The following is a 17272-nucleotide window of genomic DNA, read 5'->3' as shown; positions in this document are numbered from 1 at the left end:
AAATTTTTTTTTTTTTTTTTTTTTTTTTTTTTTTTTTTTTTTTTTAATAAAAAAAAACAATCTTTTAAACGTATTCATCCAATATTATTTCTTAATTTAATAAAATATACCAATAAATTTTGTATTTTGTTTCAAAAAAAAAAAATTAAATTAAATTTTAAAATATTTTAATAATAATTCTTAAAAAATTTTATAAAAAAAAAAAATCAATTAAAAAATTCTTACTATTGGTTGGGAGTGAAAATGAATTAAAAGATTTAAGAACCCTCCCGACATTCAAAAGTGTTTAAAATGCGTTCGAGTTGTCAAAAATTTCATTATAACCTTATAAAACTAATAACATTAAGCTTCGAAGTAATAATTAACTTAAAAAAATAATATTATGCTCAAAGTGAACACTATCATACTATTGTGAAGAGTCGTGTTCATGTAACATGGTATCAAAGTCATGCCCTAAACTTAGTCAATGTGGGACTTTCATCGAGGCTCGACTCCTTTTCTCTTGGAGTCCTTTGTTCAACATTTAAGGATTTATCAATCCATTGGCACGACTAAGTTTAGGGCATGACTTTGATACCATGTTTGACGAACACGACTCTCCACAATGGTATAATATTGTCTAGTTTGAACATAAGCTCTCATGGCTTTGCTTTGAGGCCGAATTTTTTTTTTTTAACTTTTTACTGTTTGTATCTCTTAAAATTAAATATGAGCTGTAAATAGATTATTTTCATCCATAAAAGGATGGTAACAAAGGTTAAAGATATTAATACTAATTGTAAAAGTTCAAAAGTAATAGTTGTCCCGTGTATTTGTTCTTAATAAGAATTTTTTAAACAATTGATTTCATTCTTTTTTAGAATAGACACTGAAGAGTTGATGAAGAAAGCAGAGACAATAAAAGCGACGGGAGGGAAACGATGCAGCAAAACAAGTAGCCAATCATCAAAAGTGAGAAAGAACGACGGATCTCTGTTCGTCGGAGCATTTTGCCAATCCAACGTCGGCGATGTCACGCCCAACGTTCTTGGAGCCTTTTGCACCGATTCCGGCAAGCCCTGCGATTTCAATCGCTCCTCCTGCCATGGCAGTGATCTTCTATGCGTGGGGCGTGGGCCTGGGTAAGCTACCTACAACAATTTCTATCTTTCTTTCTATCAATCAAGCTTTTGCACGTCAAGTGTTTGAGAAAATGCCACACAGGTTTCCAGATGAAATTCTAAGCACAAAGATCATTGGGGAGAGGCAGTTCTTGAAAGCGGTTAATTTGTTCACAACAGCAACGGAGAAACTAAGTGGGGAGATTGATTTTCGCCATGTGTATCTGAATTTCACGGATATTGAAGTGGAATTGGATGGGGATAATGTTGTCAAGACATGTCCAGCTGCTCTTGGCCCTGGTTTTGCTGCTGGAACTACGGATGGCCATGGTGTTTTTGGCTTTCAACAGGGTGATACTCAGGTCAGTACAATGCGTAATGGGCTGAATCTTTGCCTTTTTCTTTTGTCATCCTTGGAAATTTTTTGATTTTGTTACAGATCAATAAGTTGTGGAAGAAGTTGCGAGATTCATTGAGGAAACCCAGTGAGTTTCAGGTTGGGTGTCAGAAGCCGAAGACGGTTTTGTTGGACACCGGCGAGATGTTCGAACCTTATGCTTGGGCGGTAAGAAAGAAATAGTTTGGCTTAAATCAAACATTTTTGTTTGCTTGGCTTCATTAAGTTTATAGCTCACCTATCCATTCCTTGTTTCGTATCGTGCCAAATTATTGTTTGTTAGTCAAAACAATCTATCACACGTGTTAAAATTGCACAACATAAACACTCGATTTAGATGAACATATAGAATAGGAGAGAGAATATGCAAGGAGAAATCCTAGAAAACATATTGATGACTTCAAGTATGTATAGAAACAGAGAATACAGATAATGTAGAAAGTACATCCTCAAAGCACTGCCTAAGCGGTATATATATGGTTCAATTTACTATATATAGTCGTCTATAATCCTGTGAGATCCCACATTGGTTGGAGAAGAGAACGAAATATTGCTTATAAGGATATGGAAACCTCTCCCTAATTGACGTTTTAAAACCTTGAGGGGAAGCCCTTAAAGGGAAAGCCCAAAAAGGACAATATCTGCTAACGGTGAGTTTGTGCTGTTACAAATGGTATCAAAGCTAGACACCGGGTGGTGTGCCAGTGAGGATACTAAGCTCCCAAGAAGGTGGATTGTGAGATCCCTCATCGGTTGGAGAGGAGAACAAAACATTCATTATAAGGGTATGGAAACCTCTCCCTAATAAATGCGTTTTAAAATCATGAGAGAAATCCCAAAGAGGATAATATCTACTAAGGGTGGGTTTGGGTATATATTCCAAGCCCTGCCTAAAGGATATATATACAATTTAGTTTACTATATATAGTTTTGATAGATATAGTCGTTTATAAGGTAGAAAGTAATCTTCAAGTCACTTACTAAGGTATATATATGGTTCAGTTTACCATATACAAATATATTATATAGCCATTTAGTACACATTGTTATTTATTAGGTATATCATTTATCATACGTACTTTTAAATAAAGACTCCATGACTTAAAATTTTTGTTAGAATCAGAATGGAAGTTCTTAAACTTTTGTACATGAACATAACTTACAAGATAAGCGAAGCCATGGATGTGGTGAGCAAAAATGCTTAATGTAATTGATTGCAAACTTTGACGGGTGAATCTGCAGCCAGCAATTCTTCCAATTCAAATTCTCAGGCTAGGAAAACTGATCATACTCTCAGTACCAGGAGGTACAAATAGAAAACAAAGACCCTATCAATTCAAGTTTTTCACTCAGTGTAACATTATTAACCCTTTGGTTTTGCAGAGTTCACAACAATGGCGGGGCGACGACTAAGGGAAGCAGTAAAGGAAACTCTGATTAGCAATGGAAATGGAGAGTTTGATGATGATACCCACGTTGTGATTGCAGGGCTTACAAATGCATACTCCCAATATGTCGCTACTTTAGAAGAGTATGAACAACAACGATATGAAGTAAGCACTTAGAAGGCTAGTTTTTGTCTTACAATTCTTCCCAAGGCTGGTTTTTGTTTCATTCCATGTTCCCATGTTATCTTCAGGCTGCCTCAACTCTCTATGGACCACACACTCTATCAGCATATATTCAAGAGTTCAAGAAACTAGCAATAGCAATAGCCAAAGGTGAAAAGATTGCCAAGCCAATCGTCTCACCGCCAGACCTTTCCTCCGTCCAACTCCGATTCGTGTCAGACCCGTTCATAGAATCTCCACCGAACGGTGTCAACTTTGGAGACATTCAACAAGACATCAAATTACCAAAAGTTGGTTGGTTCAAAAGAGGGGGCAAACAGAAACCAACTGCCAGATTTTGGAGTGCAAACCCGAGATTCGATCTCTTGACCGAAGGGACCTATGCCGTGGTTGAAAGGCAAGAGAAACGGCGATGGACACCAGTTTATGATGACGATGATTTCTCCTTGGTTTTTAAATGGGCATTAGACAACAACACATTCACCAACAGCTTAGCAACTATCGAATGGGACATCCCAACAGACGCCAATCCAGGTGTGTATCGGTTACGACACTTCGGATCATCAAAGAGTGCAATAAACTCAACCAACATATATTTCACTGGGGCTTCTAGTGCATTTGTAGTGTCCTAAAGAAACATTAAGCTCTACCACAAATGGAGTTTGGAATAGTGTTAGTTTGGGGAGAAACAAGGCAGGAGATTGCTTCATTTGATCATCCAGATCACATTCCTAAGGCATTGGCCTTAACATAGCAAATTGAAAGCTTTGTTGATGTCTTCAAAGCCAATTTCATGTGAGATAAATAAATTCAGTTACAGTATCTGTCAAGTTCACATATTCCAAAATGAATTGCACAGTATAGAGGAACTCATGTATGTCAAAAACCAACAAAAAGACATGAATTTTGTCATATCTTATCGTAATCTCCTTGGTAAAAAACGTTTTTAAAAATTAGATTAGAACATTTTGACGTGGTTTATGTACCAATTTAGAATAAAGGCTAAATTATACAAAATCTTTAAATTTTGGGTAATGTTTTACTTGTACCCTCAAACTTTGAAAAGTTTCATTTTTACTCTAATAATTTTGAAAATTAATCCAAATTCCAATGTAGCAAGTTGAATGACATCTTGATACCTAGAGTCTCGATTGGATGAGATTGTAGATAAAGTCGAAGGAATTGATGTGGTGAACGCTCTAGTAGACTTGGTTTTTGTGTAAGAATTACAAATGAAGGTTGAGAACCTATAGAACAAACAAAGCTACAAGACTTATTGGCTTTGAACGTGAGGACAGCTCTATGAACTTTTTATTGTCCACATAGAGTAGTGCGTTCAAGAGTTATAGCTTCTAAAAAAAAACTATACTTGATTTGTTAGTGACCTTTCGGATGAGATGAGTTTCACTACTATTTTGATGGTGAAGGAAGAAATCACGAAGTTAAACAGGAGAGAATATTTCATTCATCATGAAAAAGTTCTCGAACAAGAGTTTCTTATTTCATATGAGTTTCATGCCACTATGAAAAAAATTTCAAAGAAGTATATTGGCCAGTTTAGAAATATAACTTCGAACAAATTTCTAAATCATGAACATAGCAATGAAGCAATCAAACATAATCCTATTGACGATGCATCTTATTAATGATGCAAAGGTATGGTTGAGATATCGATATAGAGATATTCAATATAGTTAGGCCCACTATAGATATATGGGACAAGCTAAAACAAGAACCTTGGTCCCATTTTTCCTTGAGAATGTCATAACTCAGCCAGATGCAAAGTTTTAGAGCCAAAACCCATTAGAAAAATTGGAGACTACATGAAGCAGTTCATTGAGTTCATATTAGACATTTGCAATATGAGAGAAACTAAATTAAATGAACAATGTTCAAGACCTCAACACAACTTATGTTATTACTGAAAGGTAGTTTTATCTCAACAATGGCCAACCCTAAGACCATAGAAGAAACCAAAGACTCTTCTAGCAGCTGCAAACAAGTTTGACAGATTAAGTTCCCTCAAAGTGAGGGAGAGAGAGACAGCATTAGCAGAGGAGGCAAAAGATCCCTACCAGAGAAATAGAGATTCATGTTAAAAATCGAACCAAATGATAACTTAGGGACCCTGTCCAGCTTCTTGGATAAGGGAGTTCAACGAGTTCATAAATGCTTTCACAAAGTAGCACTTGAGGCACTATAAAGCCTCAATAGCCACTAACCCCAAGAATGAGGTAGGAATTATTGAGATAAGGACTTTGACAGAGGAAGTCAATGAGAGTTCTTAAATGATGGGGGCATGGGTTCACACCACAAATAAAGCAGGGGAGTGAAGGACCTATAAGAGAGACTGCTTGTGCACGTAGAAGCTCATATCAATGCCCAAAAATACCATGATTGAATCTAGTGTGAATCACAATTTTACGATAAAAGCATGTACTTGTTACTGTCAAATATTTTTTTTATCAATACTAGAGAGATTAGTACTTCTGGGAACTAGATTTATAGTTCGAATACTATCAAACGTGTTATGCATAAAGAAACAAATCCAAGACAACATATGTTGCTCCTTATGGGGCTCTTGAGTTCCTTGTCTATCCATTGGCCGGATCAATGCCTCAACCACCCTCCACACTTTGATGAACCCAAAATTCCACATATCTAGTAGTGGTCTACTTGGAACATATATTAGTTTACCATAGTGAAAATTCGGTATAATTGTAACTAGTTTTTCAAAATTTAAGGGAGACATAGGTATATGTGAAGAGAGGTGCCCATTTACTAGAACACATAGACTTTCCGTTTAATGTGGAAAATGTCAATACAATCCAAGAGGGGAGAGTATCAATCTTTTCTTCAAGATTCTAGTGTTTTTATGTGTTGAGATCGAAATAAAAATTTCAATGTCTTTTGAATCACTCAAATCAAATCATAGTTCAAATTGAGAAGTTATGACAGAAAACAAAATTAATGTTTCGTTCTTATGTCTTCGCCTCGTTTACAATTCAGAGAATTTCTTCTGGTCAGAACGTGCTTCAACCAACGTTCACAAGTTCGGTCATGGTTCCTACTTTAATCATTCACATGTCATGCCAACTTAGTCATCAAGTTTCTCAAGCGGGTTCCTTGCCTTTTGGTCCCTTCCTCTTCCAAACGAGGAAAGGCTTCACCTATACACTTCTTTTTCTAAAACGTAAATCTTATCTTTTATTTGTTTTCCAAATTTGTCAATGACAATGTCCTTTAATTCTCTCCTTTCTTTCTCATCACCCACTAATTTTCTCCCCCTCAAAGCTCTCTCTTTCTCTCTTTCTCATGAATCCTGCCATACGTTTGACTTTCTTTTCTTTCCATTAAAAAAAGAAGGCCAAACCTTTAGCCACATATCACTTAACCCAACACATGCACCCTCAGCCACACATTCTAGATTTTACAGTTGAGACTTGGATATGAAAAGATTTGTACTTACATATATCTCATTGGGGCTTCTAGTGCATTTGAAGTGTTCTAAAGAAACATTGAACATTAAAACAAAAGGGGATTGTAAGAGTGGAAGTTGCTTGAGTAACAAGGCAGGAGGTTGCTTCATTTGGTCATCCAGATCACACACCTAAGGCATTGCCCTTCACTTAGCAAATTGAAAGCCTTGTTGATTTCTTCAAAGCCAACCTCGTGTGAGATAAATAAATCCAATTGTAGTTTCTGCCAGGTTTTACATATTCTAGAATACATAAAATTGCACCATGCAAAGAATTTTGCATAAAAAAAAAGGTGGAAGATAGTTGAGGTACTATTACTTATATTTTGACCACATCTTTTTTTATTTCACATTTATTTTATGGGTTTCATTACAAAACTTGATCTCTATAATAATTAGTTCCCTTAATTTGGACTCGACTTTACTTGATTTCTATCGTTTTAAAAGTTTAATTCGGTTCTTAATTTAACAAATGAGATTATAGCACTTGATAGTTAGATTAGGTAGCAATAAATGATAAATGTTGATGCAATATTATGAACACACAAGATAAAGAGGAAAAGGTGGGGCAAAGTTACCTTATCTAGGTACCATTGAATGAGTGTGGGAATGTCTGATTTGGGCTTCAGTCCACCATATATGCATCCTATCACCGTTTTCCCTTGAGAAATAACATCTATAGATTTGAGACCCAAAACTGAAACTGAGTCCTCCACACCAAATAAAATTGTTTTCCCCCGACCCTAAAGTCATTAACGCAAAAGAAATTAATCTTAACTATTAGTTAGAAAAGACAAATAAATGATTATTAAGCTAACATGACTAAGTGTGAATAAATCAATTTGGTTAAGTCTGAGGGTTAAATTTCTACTCTCACATTGTTAAACTAAAAAATCACTGAAAACCAACTATAGTGATCCATGGAAGAGAACGATTACCTTTCTGCAACATGCAAATGCTTCCTTGATTAAGGAACTTTGTCCAACGCATTCAAAGCAATAGTCTGCACCTCCGTCCGTCATCTCGATAATTACCTGCACATCAAATCAATGTTGAATTTGAAAGTTTTAACAACTGCAATAACCTCCACAGGTTAAACTCCTTTCTCTGTCTCTCTTTTGGAGCTTTGGAGGGTGATCTAATGTTAAGGAAGATGATGCACAATACTCGAGATTGAACCACAGGAGAGATTGAGCCAATATAAGAGGGTTCATATCAGGTTATTAGAGTACTCTGACTTGACGCATGTGCTTTGGCCAACCGGGAAGGAAAACTACTCCATCATCCATCAGATGCAAAGTGTCGCAACCGTACAAAGAAGAGAGTAGGTTGTGATCCCCATGTGTACATCCGCCCACATGAGGACTGAGTCAAAAGGTGACATGCGAGTGACGCCCATCTGACCACATAAAGGCCGAGACAGACAAGTGTCGTGATGCGATTAAGGAGGACGGTGTATCATCTAACACCAAGAAGAGACTGCATTAAAGCTAATTTGAGACATAAACAAGATTGGAGGCAACAATAGCGACGAGAGTGTCAAAGACGGGCTCGAAGAGGATCGAATAGAGCCCTAGACCATAACCTAAAAAATCAGATTTTTTACTTGAGTTTCGATATGCGACTCTAGAGTTAAATCGTCTATATGAAAGATGAAATCTCACCAAATCTGGTGTCAATCAGACACCCGATGAACACTCCACGAGGCCGTATGACCATTCGCCAAAATCACGTCTACTTCAACCAAACAAAAAATGCCTCAGAATGTAATATAGGGGAAGGCTTGGTGTCAACTCTCCATCACCCCTAGGTCCTATGGCCTAAGTGAGCTATCTCATGGCACATACATGTGTCATGATGTGGACTGGACGAGCATTGCAAGACGAGCATCTTAGGCATCTTCCTTTGGAGTGCATTTTTTCAGGACAGTGTCAGACAACACAGGTGTGCTGACATTGCATCCCTACCCTTGAGTCGGAGGTCGGTATATGTGGCTGCTTCGGTACATATCCGTAAATGACTCGGCATGGACACAGGAGGGTTCCTGCCTCGATAGTACTTGAATGGATGGATGTCCGAGGTGTTTTGATGATAAAGTTGATTCATGAGTCAATTCTCGATAAGCATACTCAAGCGAGCAGCAAAGGCTAATGACGTCTTGAAACTTGGGATGACATCATGAAGCGTGGGCCGTGTTGCTGAAAATCATGATGACGAGATGAGATGCAACATGGAATGTAAAAGACTTTGGCCTAGAGTAGAGGCAATGTCGATCCGCATGACTTGACCCAGGATAGAGGCAAGTCAGCTAAAGTCACAAGCAAGTGAACATCACTCACAAGCAGTGTGGATGGCCGAACAAGTTTAGTTTTTCCATGAGTTGTGTTCGATTGGTGAAGGAGAACCTTGCCTAAAGTAAGACAAAGTCGCAAAGCTGAGGGAAAAATAGTAATGGGGCTTGAGTTCCCCTTAAGATTTATCATGTGTGTCAAAATCATGACACCGCACGGTTGAAAATGTATGGCCGTGATGCAAAGTACCTAAAAAACTATTATCACTAAGTTACTTTGTTGTCATTCCTAAAAAAATTGGTAGGTTGTCTGTTAAATGACTAGTATAAATCCACTATCCTGCTTTCTAGAACATAGTATTACTTTTTACTATAGTTGAATACCTCTGAAAGCGGGTATAAGAAGGCAAACGACAGAACGACAGAAAACTAGACGTTGGTCAAGGCTAAGCCCAAATCCACTTCTTCGTCTCCGCTAAACAATGATTGAAGCTACATTATGATCATGATGATCATGAAGACAAAAGCCAAATCTAGACCAACAAGCCTAATTAAAATTGAGGTCCAAAATTTGGGGACAACCTTGGGTCAGACTAAAATCATGCATCAAAGCTCGTCATAGGGGATAGGAAGAAAAAAATAAACAATGAATCCCTGCTCATGTGCGAAGAAGGCATGGATAGAAGATCTGAGAGGTAATTGACATATACTTTATGTTAGTTTTGTTATTTTCATATTAAAAAAACTAAGTTGGTTATATAAAGAGATATTTCATCTGTTTAATACATGTTTTCAAAACTCTCAAGATCATAAATTTTGTAGTTCTTACCTGGCTCACAGATTTATCCCCAATGCTTCTAGAATTAACGAACTCTGTGACTCCACACTCTTTTGCTGCATTGAAGAAGAAAAAATCATCACCAAAAAAAACTGTGGAAACTCATCATAAACTCAATGCTTATAATAGACTGTAGCATTTATAAATCCAATTTTCTTGTTACTAACCTTCTTTTTCAACCAAGGATAAATTTTTGGCCATACATTTTTGTCATTTGAGGAATAATTAAGTGTAAATAGTTGAAATTTGACCCTTGACTTGTTAAATATGTAAGATACTTGCCCATTGTTAATTTATCTGGGTTGATATCGATCCCAATAATCCTTTCTGCTCCACATATTCTAGCTCCTTGAGCAACCTGAATGGGAAACAATACTTACTTGGCCATGAAGCTTTTCAAGAAGCCTTTGAAGTGAATAATGAAATTCTTACTGCTAAGCCTACGGTCCCCAGTCCAAAAATGGCAACAGTAGATCCCTTTTCCACATTTGCTGTTCTCCAAGCAGCACCCACCCCTGTAACCAAATGTGTAACAATCAATAACTTTGAGTTTTGAGTACCACACAATTAAATTACATCGTTTTGTTTAAAAATGCATGAAGTACGTAAGTTTAATCCACAAAACGTTCAAAATTAAACAAAAAACGTATATATGCAAACCCAATAATAGAAACATTTCAGCCGAATCAAATCACGTATGTTAATAAGGTATTAGAACTCGATATCAAAACATTCAAACATTCAAATACAACTGGTATGTATCTACTATGCCCAAAAAAAGGTCTTATTTTGGCTGCAAAATTTCCTCCATGTAATTGAAAATGTTTGAAAACAAATAAAAACTTAACTAAAAAATAATATTAACTGTATCACTAGTTTCATTCAGATTCAAGAGATAACTAAAGGTAGGATTCTTGTTATCCAAGTAACAAGAAGTAACAAGAAGGAAGATGCATATGCATATTGTTGGTATGCATAAAACCTATCAATTCAATTAAGTATTTTTCAACCATACTTGCATATCCTCGTGATTCCTCTCATTTTGATATGATCTCGTTGCATGGCATTGTCCTGCATCCCTGACAACATAGTCATGCTACCTATTTATCTTGAATTATTTTTTAGAGTGAAGACTATTTCCACAAACTAAGATGGATTATTTCCGCATGCACTATCCTCATTCACATACATCCTATTAAAATTCTCCAAAAATCACCCAACATATGATTACTCTAATACAAGTAACCTAAACTTTGAAGTTATTATGATTGAATAAATAAAATAAAATTAAAAAAGAAGAAGAAGAAGAAGAAAGAAGAGCACATTATTGGTATAAATAGTAACTATTAATTCTTTTAAACATTTTTCAACCATACGTGCATATCTTCGAGATTTCTCTTGTTTGAATGTTTTCCAATTCATTCATGTACCCTTCTTATATTTGGACATTACAAAAGTTATCTCACTCGTATAATAGTAGGCAAAAAACAAAACTTCTCCTCATAACTTTAGAAGAGTGTAATGTAACTTTCATTTTAGTGGGAATCTTTTTTACTCAACTAAGTTCACTCGGTCACAACCTTAACTAAGTTTGAATTTAGCTCTAATATTTTTTAGTAGAGTAAATGTGAGGGTGGAGGAACAAAGCTTCAACTTAAAGAATGAAATGATGCATTGTCCACTAAAGTTATATTCGAATTAACAAACTCTAAACTTAAATAAGTGATATGAAAGTATACTTTTTATAAACATACTAAAAAATATATTCATGTGTCAACCAATAACGGCACAGACTTTAAAATATTCAAAATATAGAGCAATTCATCAGTGTTAAAAAACTTGGCCATGAAAATAGTTTGACATAGCTACAAAATCAAGAAAATAAAAATAAATAAATAAAAACCCATAACCCAGGCAAGAAAATGTAAAATAAATTTAAAAAATATGCAAAAATTTAAAAAATATGCAAAAATCTAAAAAAATAAATAATAGTTTTATTCAGCCATAAAAATGCTTTCAACAAGGCAAAATATAAAATTACGTGCATGTTTGGATTAGCTTTCTAAGTACATAAAATAGTATTTTTTTTAAGTGTAAAAATAATATTCTTAAACTGTAGAAAATCAATTCAAATAGACCCTATAATTAAAGTTGATTCAATGAATAAAAATAATACGTTAGAACTACCTGTCGATACGCCACAGCCAAGGAGGCATGCCTTGTCGGGAGAGATGAGAATAGGATCAAGCTTAATGAGGTGAGTAACATCCACCACAGTGTACTCGCTGAAACTTGACACAAACATAAAATGATGCAAAACCTCTCCACTAAGATCAGTGAACCTACTCGTCCCACATCGAGGCATTCCTTGAGAGAGTTTGTAAGGATGTTCAGAGCAAATATTGCTCTTATTTGATGCACAATCTCTACACTCTCCACACTCAGCCAGGAACGTTGGGATCACAATATCTCCTTGCTTTACTTCACTCACTTGGTCTCCTACACTCTCAACCTCTCTGCAACACCAAATAGGTCAAACGATAAGCAAAATTGTAAATGGAGCCTGGATATTAACAACCATAAGGCTCTAGTAAGACTATCCAAAAAGCAGCTTAACCACTCTAGTATGTAAACAAGAATGGTTGAATTCCTCGTCGTAGATTGACCCTTATTGCCTCAGAGAGAAGAACCAAATGGTGGAACATTTTTTTGTCACTTCCTTCAAATTTTTACAGTGCTTTGATCTTGATGTTCCGCAAATGAGCCATACATCTGTATCTATGATTTCTTTTTTCTAAACAAGCAACAACCACTGCTACTTACATGAATCTTCTTGTACTTCGTTCCAAGAGAACACAATGTCAACAACTCAGTGAAACTTTTATCGCTTCGTCCACACTTCAGTATAATAATTTCTCAACATCAACTAGTAGTTCCTCAAAATTTTCTAATTTTTCATCAAAATAATTGCACGCAACCTCAAACATCCTTATTGTGTCATCAACATTGTCACTCGCTCAAAACTTCTTTTGCACACTAGTAGGCAATTTTCATTGTTTGTCTTAAATGGTAATAATTCACCATGAAAATCCACGTCTTATAGCTTTGATTGATAAAATAACAAATATGTATCTCTCACTACATTCACATTTTAAGAATTGACATTCACATGCTTCGAACATGGACAAAATGGCTCCCTCCTACGTTTCTTTAAGCTTTTCAAAACTTCCATACTAATCTCATTTTAATCTCTAAACTTTCAATGGATTTTTTTTTATAAAGCTACTTATAAGGTTATATCTACAATTTGTTTCTTGAGTTTTTATGATTTTTTTATTAAAAAATAATAATAAATATAATCATAATAAAATTTTAGAAACAAAAACTTCAAAATAAACCACAAAAATTGTTACATTATGCTTTGATAATTACATTGGAAAATAGAAATACAAATGATAGTACATATGCTAGATATTAAAAAAACAAATCAGAGAAAATGGAGGCTTTGTGACTTACCCAACAGCTTCGTGGCCCAAAATTCTTGGAACAATCCCCGGAGGATCCTAGTGACATTTGAATATTCGTAGGTCAACCATAGTTAACCAATTGAACTTTGTTCTTTTCTAAAAAAAATAAAATTAAAAATCTCATTCTTAAATGAAAAAAAAGGGAATAAATTAACGATCAATTAAATCTATGATTTTTGTTATTCTTCGAAAATCATGATAGTGACATTGGAACATAATTAATTCGAGCTTTTTGTGTTGTGTGACGGTGAGATTAGAACATAAATGTGACACCAAGTAAATGAAGGATACATGAATGAACCAAAACCATATCTGAATGAGAGCGATACTGAGGATAGAATGACTAAGAAAGGTTTAAAAAAAAATTGAAAACCACTACCTATACCAACAACGTGCACTTTCTTTTTTGGTGGCTTAATCATAAGAACTCCATGGTTAAGCGTGCTTTATTTGGAACAGTTCTGTGTTAGGTGACCTTGTAGGAATTTTCCTAGGATGCATGTGAGTGGGGACAAAGCAACCTAAAGGGACTCACGTTGGTTTATGGGAATAATTTTCACTTTTAAAAAGCGAGAAGTAGGTAACGCGACCATGTCGCAGGGGATGCAAGGGAATGATGGGGCCATCAGGTGTCGAATTCGAATTTTGAATCCTGAGCCTGGGTATTTACAAATGGTATCAGAGTGATACCTCTCTCATCAAGATGTAGTTCAAGGACCAACCAAGGCAGAAGCCGGTGGGCATGTGTCACTCGAGTAAAGGAAGGGTACATGAATAAACCGAGACTACATCCGAATGAGAGCGATCCTGAGGATAGGATGATTAAGAAAAACTTAAAATAATTGAAAGTCACTACCTATACCAACAACATGCACTTTCCTATTTAGTAGCTCAATCATAACCAAAGTTAAGCGTGCTTTACTTGGAGCATATGTTGGGTGACCTCATACGAATTTTCTTGAGATGCATGTGAGTGAGGATAAAGCATGCTGGAAGACTCGTGTTGGTCTGTGGGGATAGTTTTCACTCTTAAAAAACGAGCAGTAGGTAACATGACCATGTCGCAGGGGATGCAAGGAAATGCTTGTGTCATCAAGTGTCAAATTTGCATTCTGAATCCTGGGCATGGATCGTAACAATAAATGAGAAAGATCATACAACTAAACCCAAAAAAGAAGTCCTCTCTACTAAGAAATTCGAGTCTTAGATATCAATGAGCCAAAAATCAAAGCCATCATGTAAAGGTGACCCTTTTATGGCAAGGTGTAAGTAGGGCTTTGTCATAATTCACAGTGGTAATAATTTATTGGGGCCCTCTAATAAGCTTGTTGATGCTGATTTTCCTTTCTTGGATTTGGTTTGGATCGCCATGACACATAGCCCATGTTTCCGCAGCCATGGAACAGTCTTACGAAGACTTCGATGGGGGGCTGATCTTCATCGTCGGTCTCCTCAACGAATAAGGTTTCGCCCTCTCGATAATTAGGTATTCATTTATGGCCAGAGGAAAATATTATGTCATATATTCGATCTCAATACAAATAGGAAAAGGTTGTTTATCAAAGCTCCTTTCATCTGCAAAGAAATTTGGGGGGATGGTGGATTGTGGTGAAGACCAATAAAGGGAGAGATGGGTTGAGGTAGAGTCAGAGTAGGGGCTGGATAGTTAATCCTTTAACGTAGTGTGTTAGGTGGAAAGGAAATGGGTAAAAAGGGTGGAAGATTTGGGATAAGGCTGGTCTGTTATGGGAGTTCGACATCACATTTTAATGTTCAATAGGCTCAAAATATGATTCAAATCACATTTTAATTCTACAATAATCTCTAATTCAAACTTCAATCACACTTCAAGAGTTCAAAATCAAACGTTAGTTACCCAATAGACTCAAAACCACAATTCACACTTTAATCACATAATAAGTTTCAAACCAATTTTTAATCACACAAATAAGATCCAAATCAAAACTTTAATCACACACGATAGACTTAAAATGAAACTTTAATCACACAAATAGGCTCAAAATCACACTTTGGTCACACATTAAGCTTAAACACAAATTTAAATCAGACAACAAACTCCAAATTAAACGTTAAACGCATAGAATAGGCTCAAAATATAACTTTAAACGCTCAATTGACTCCATATACCAAATTTAATCACAAAAACAAGCTCAGAATTACACTTAAATCACACAAATGAGCTTAAAAAAAACCACAAAGCATTGAGAGAAAAGAACCTTCATCTTCCAGTATTTGACATCGGTGTGACAGAGAGAAGTGCAAATGATCCGTATCCGAACCTCATAGGCCATCGGCGGAGCTACCAATATCTCCTCCATCACCAGCGCCTCCCCAGCCTTCTGGCACACCGCCGCTAACAAAAATTAAGTTTCAAAAACACAACATAAATTACGAAACAAAGAGAAGATGATGTAGTAAGGAACTTCATACCTCTGCACCGGATCGGCTTACCGCCGTTCGCCATCGACGATTTATGCTCCATAAGTGAGAGGATAAGAACAATTGCAGTCGGGTACGTCTTTCCTCCTCACCTGAACCCCTCTCTTCAAGAGTTACCGGTGAGATGAAATGGTATTGACTTTTACTTTTGTAATCATTTGGTTATACACTACAAGAATTTTATTTATATATCGTTGAAGTATAAAGTTTCTCCGTAATCTTTCAATATTGAAAAACTGACTTTAAAAGGTGATAAAAAACTTACAACTAAGATTCGACATCGCATCAAAGTCAGATACCGAACGATATGTCAGCGAGGACGTTGGATCCCAAGAGGGATCTATTCATATCTAAGATTCGACATTGGTATCAGAGCTAGACACCGAGCGGTGTGTCAGCGAGAACATTGGACTCCAAGAGGGATCTATCTATATTTAAGATTCGACATTAGTATAAGAGCTAGACACCAAGCGGTGTGTCAACGAGGATGTTGAACCCCAAGAGGGATCTATTCATATCTAAAGATTCGACATTGGTATCAGAGGCAGACACCGAGCGGTGTGTCAGCGAGGACGTTGGACTCCAAGAGGGATCTATCCATATCTAAGATTCGACATTGGTATCAGAGTTAGACACAGAGCGGTGTGTCAGCAAGGACGTTGAACCCCAAGAGGGATCTATTCATATCTAAGATTCAACATTGGTATCAGAGCCAGACACCGAGCGGTATGTCAGCAAGAACGTTAGACCTCAAGAGGGATCTATCCATATCTAAGATTCGACATTGGTATCAGAGCCAGACACCGAGCGGTATGTCAGCAAGAACGTTAGACCTCAAGAGGGATCTATCCATATCTAAGATTCGACATTGGTATCAGAGCCAGACACCGAGCGGTATGTCAGCAAGAACGTTAGACCTCAAGAGGGATCTATCCATATCTAAGATTCGACATTGGTATCAGAGCCAGACACCGAGCGGTATGTCAGCAAGAACGTTAGACCTCAAGAGGGATCTATCCATATCTAAGATTCGACATTGGTATCAGAGCCAGACACCGAGCGGTATGTCAGCAAGAATGTTGGACCCCAAGAGGGATCTATCCATATCTAAGATTCAACATTGGTATCAGAGCTAGACACCAAGTGGTGTGCCAGCGAGGACGTTGGACCCCAAGAGGGATCTATTCATATCTAAGATTTGACATCAATATCAAAGCTAGACACCGAGCAGTGTGTCAGTGAAAACATTGGACTCCAATATGAATCTTTCCATATCTAAGATTCGACATCAATATCAGAGTCAGACACCGAACGGTGTACCAACGAGGAAGTTTGTTTGATTCGACATGAGATTAGGCTGTTACGCAATAGGATTTCAATTTTTTTTATTTTAATCCTATCTTTAAAATTTATTCTAGTGTGTGTTTAAATTTCGTTAATCCTATCTTCATATTTATTCTCGTATATGTTTAAATTTATTTGCTTAAACAACACATAATCAGTCGAACTGTTTTGCCCATAAATTCAACAAAAGTTTTGCAGAGTAACTTCATTTCTTATACGAAAAAATGTTTCAGAGTGGATGATAAGGTTATCCGGTACATGTTAATA

At 36.4% G+C, this 17272-nt stretch overlaps 2 protein-coding genes across 3 annotated transcripts; one reads left to right on the top strand and one right to left on the bottom strand.

Moving 5' to 3' along the window:
• Positions 1-807: 807 nt before the first annotated feature.
• Positions 808-3915, top strand: LOC111493966 (neutral ceramidase 2-like). The gene is made up of 6 exons (XM_023143918.1): positions 808-1121; positions 1204-1462; positions 1540-1665; positions 2740-2803; positions 2881-3050; positions 3137-3915. Exons 1-6 carry the CDS (start codon positions 880-882, stop codon positions 3698-3700), a joined length of 1425 nt encoding a protein of 474 aa, XP_022999686.1. The 5' UTR covers positions 808-879; the 3' UTR covers positions 3701-3915.
• LOC111493977 (alcohol dehydrogenase-like 7) lies at positions 1644-15799 on the bottom strand. Of its 2 annotated transcripts, none has more exons than XM_023143937.1 (10): positions 15653-15799; positions 15439-15575; positions 13191-13237; positions 11862-12190; positions 10107-10189; positions 9957-10032; positions 9666-9730; positions 7485-7580; positions 7125-7289; positions 1644-1745 (listed from the first exon to the last, which is right to left on the bottom strand). In XM_023143937.1, the coding sequence occupies exons 1-10, from the start codon at positions 15702-15704 to the stop codon at positions 1725-1727; spliced, it is 1071 nt and encodes a 356-aa protein (XP_022999705.1). In that variant the 5' UTR covers positions 15705-15799; the 3' UTR covers positions 1644-1724. The 2 variants fall into 2 exon arrangements, with proteins under 2 accessions (XP_022999705.1, XP_022999704.1); XM_023143936.1 differs by lacking the exon at positions 1644-1745 and adding an exon at positions 6140-6770.
• Positions 15800-17272: the final 1473 nt, after the last annotated feature.

This window comes from Cucurbita maxima, unplaced genomic scaffold (genome assembly GCF_002738345.1).
Source record: "Cucurbita maxima cultivar Rimu unplaced genomic scaffold, Cmax_1.0 Cma_Scf00019, whole genome shotgun sequence".
NCBI classification, from domain to species: Eukaryota; Viridiplantae; Streptophyta; class Magnoliopsida; order Cucurbitales; family Cucurbitaceae; genus Cucurbita; species Cucurbita maxima.
Note: the sequence above shows the minus strand (reverse complement) of the source record. Positions and strands in the feature narration are given on the sequence as shown.

What these genes read in the sequence shown, in the direction of transcription:
- LOC111493966 (XM_023143918.1), top strand. Translation starts at nt 880, where the DNA reads ATGAAGAAAGCAGAGACAATAAAAGCGACGGGAGGGAAACGATGCAGC. An exon ending in TGCGTGGGGCGTGGGCCTGG is followed by an intron (nt 1,122 to 1,203) that starts GTAAGCTACCTA and finishes AATGCCACACAG; the next exon opens with GTTTCCAGATGAAATTCTAA. An exon ending in TTCAACAGGGTGATACTCAG is followed by an intron (nt 1,463 to 1,539) that starts GTCAGTACAATG and finishes ATTTTGTTACAG; the next exon opens with ATCAATAAGTTGTGGAAGAA.
- LOC111493977 (XM_023143936.1), bottom strand. Translation starts at nt 15,704, where the DNA reads ATGGAGCATAAATCGTCGATGGCGAACGGCGGTAAGCCGATCCGGTGC. An exon ending in CCCAGATAAATTAACAATGG is followed by an intron (nt 9,731 to 9,956) that starts GCAAGTATCTTA and finishes TCTTCAATGCAG; the next exon opens with CAAAAGAGTGTGGAGTCACA. An exon ending in CATTTGCATGTTGCAGAAAG is followed by an intron (nt 7,290 to 7,484) that starts GTAATCGTTCTC and finishes TAATGACTTTAG; the next exon opens with GGTCGGGGGAAAACAATTTT.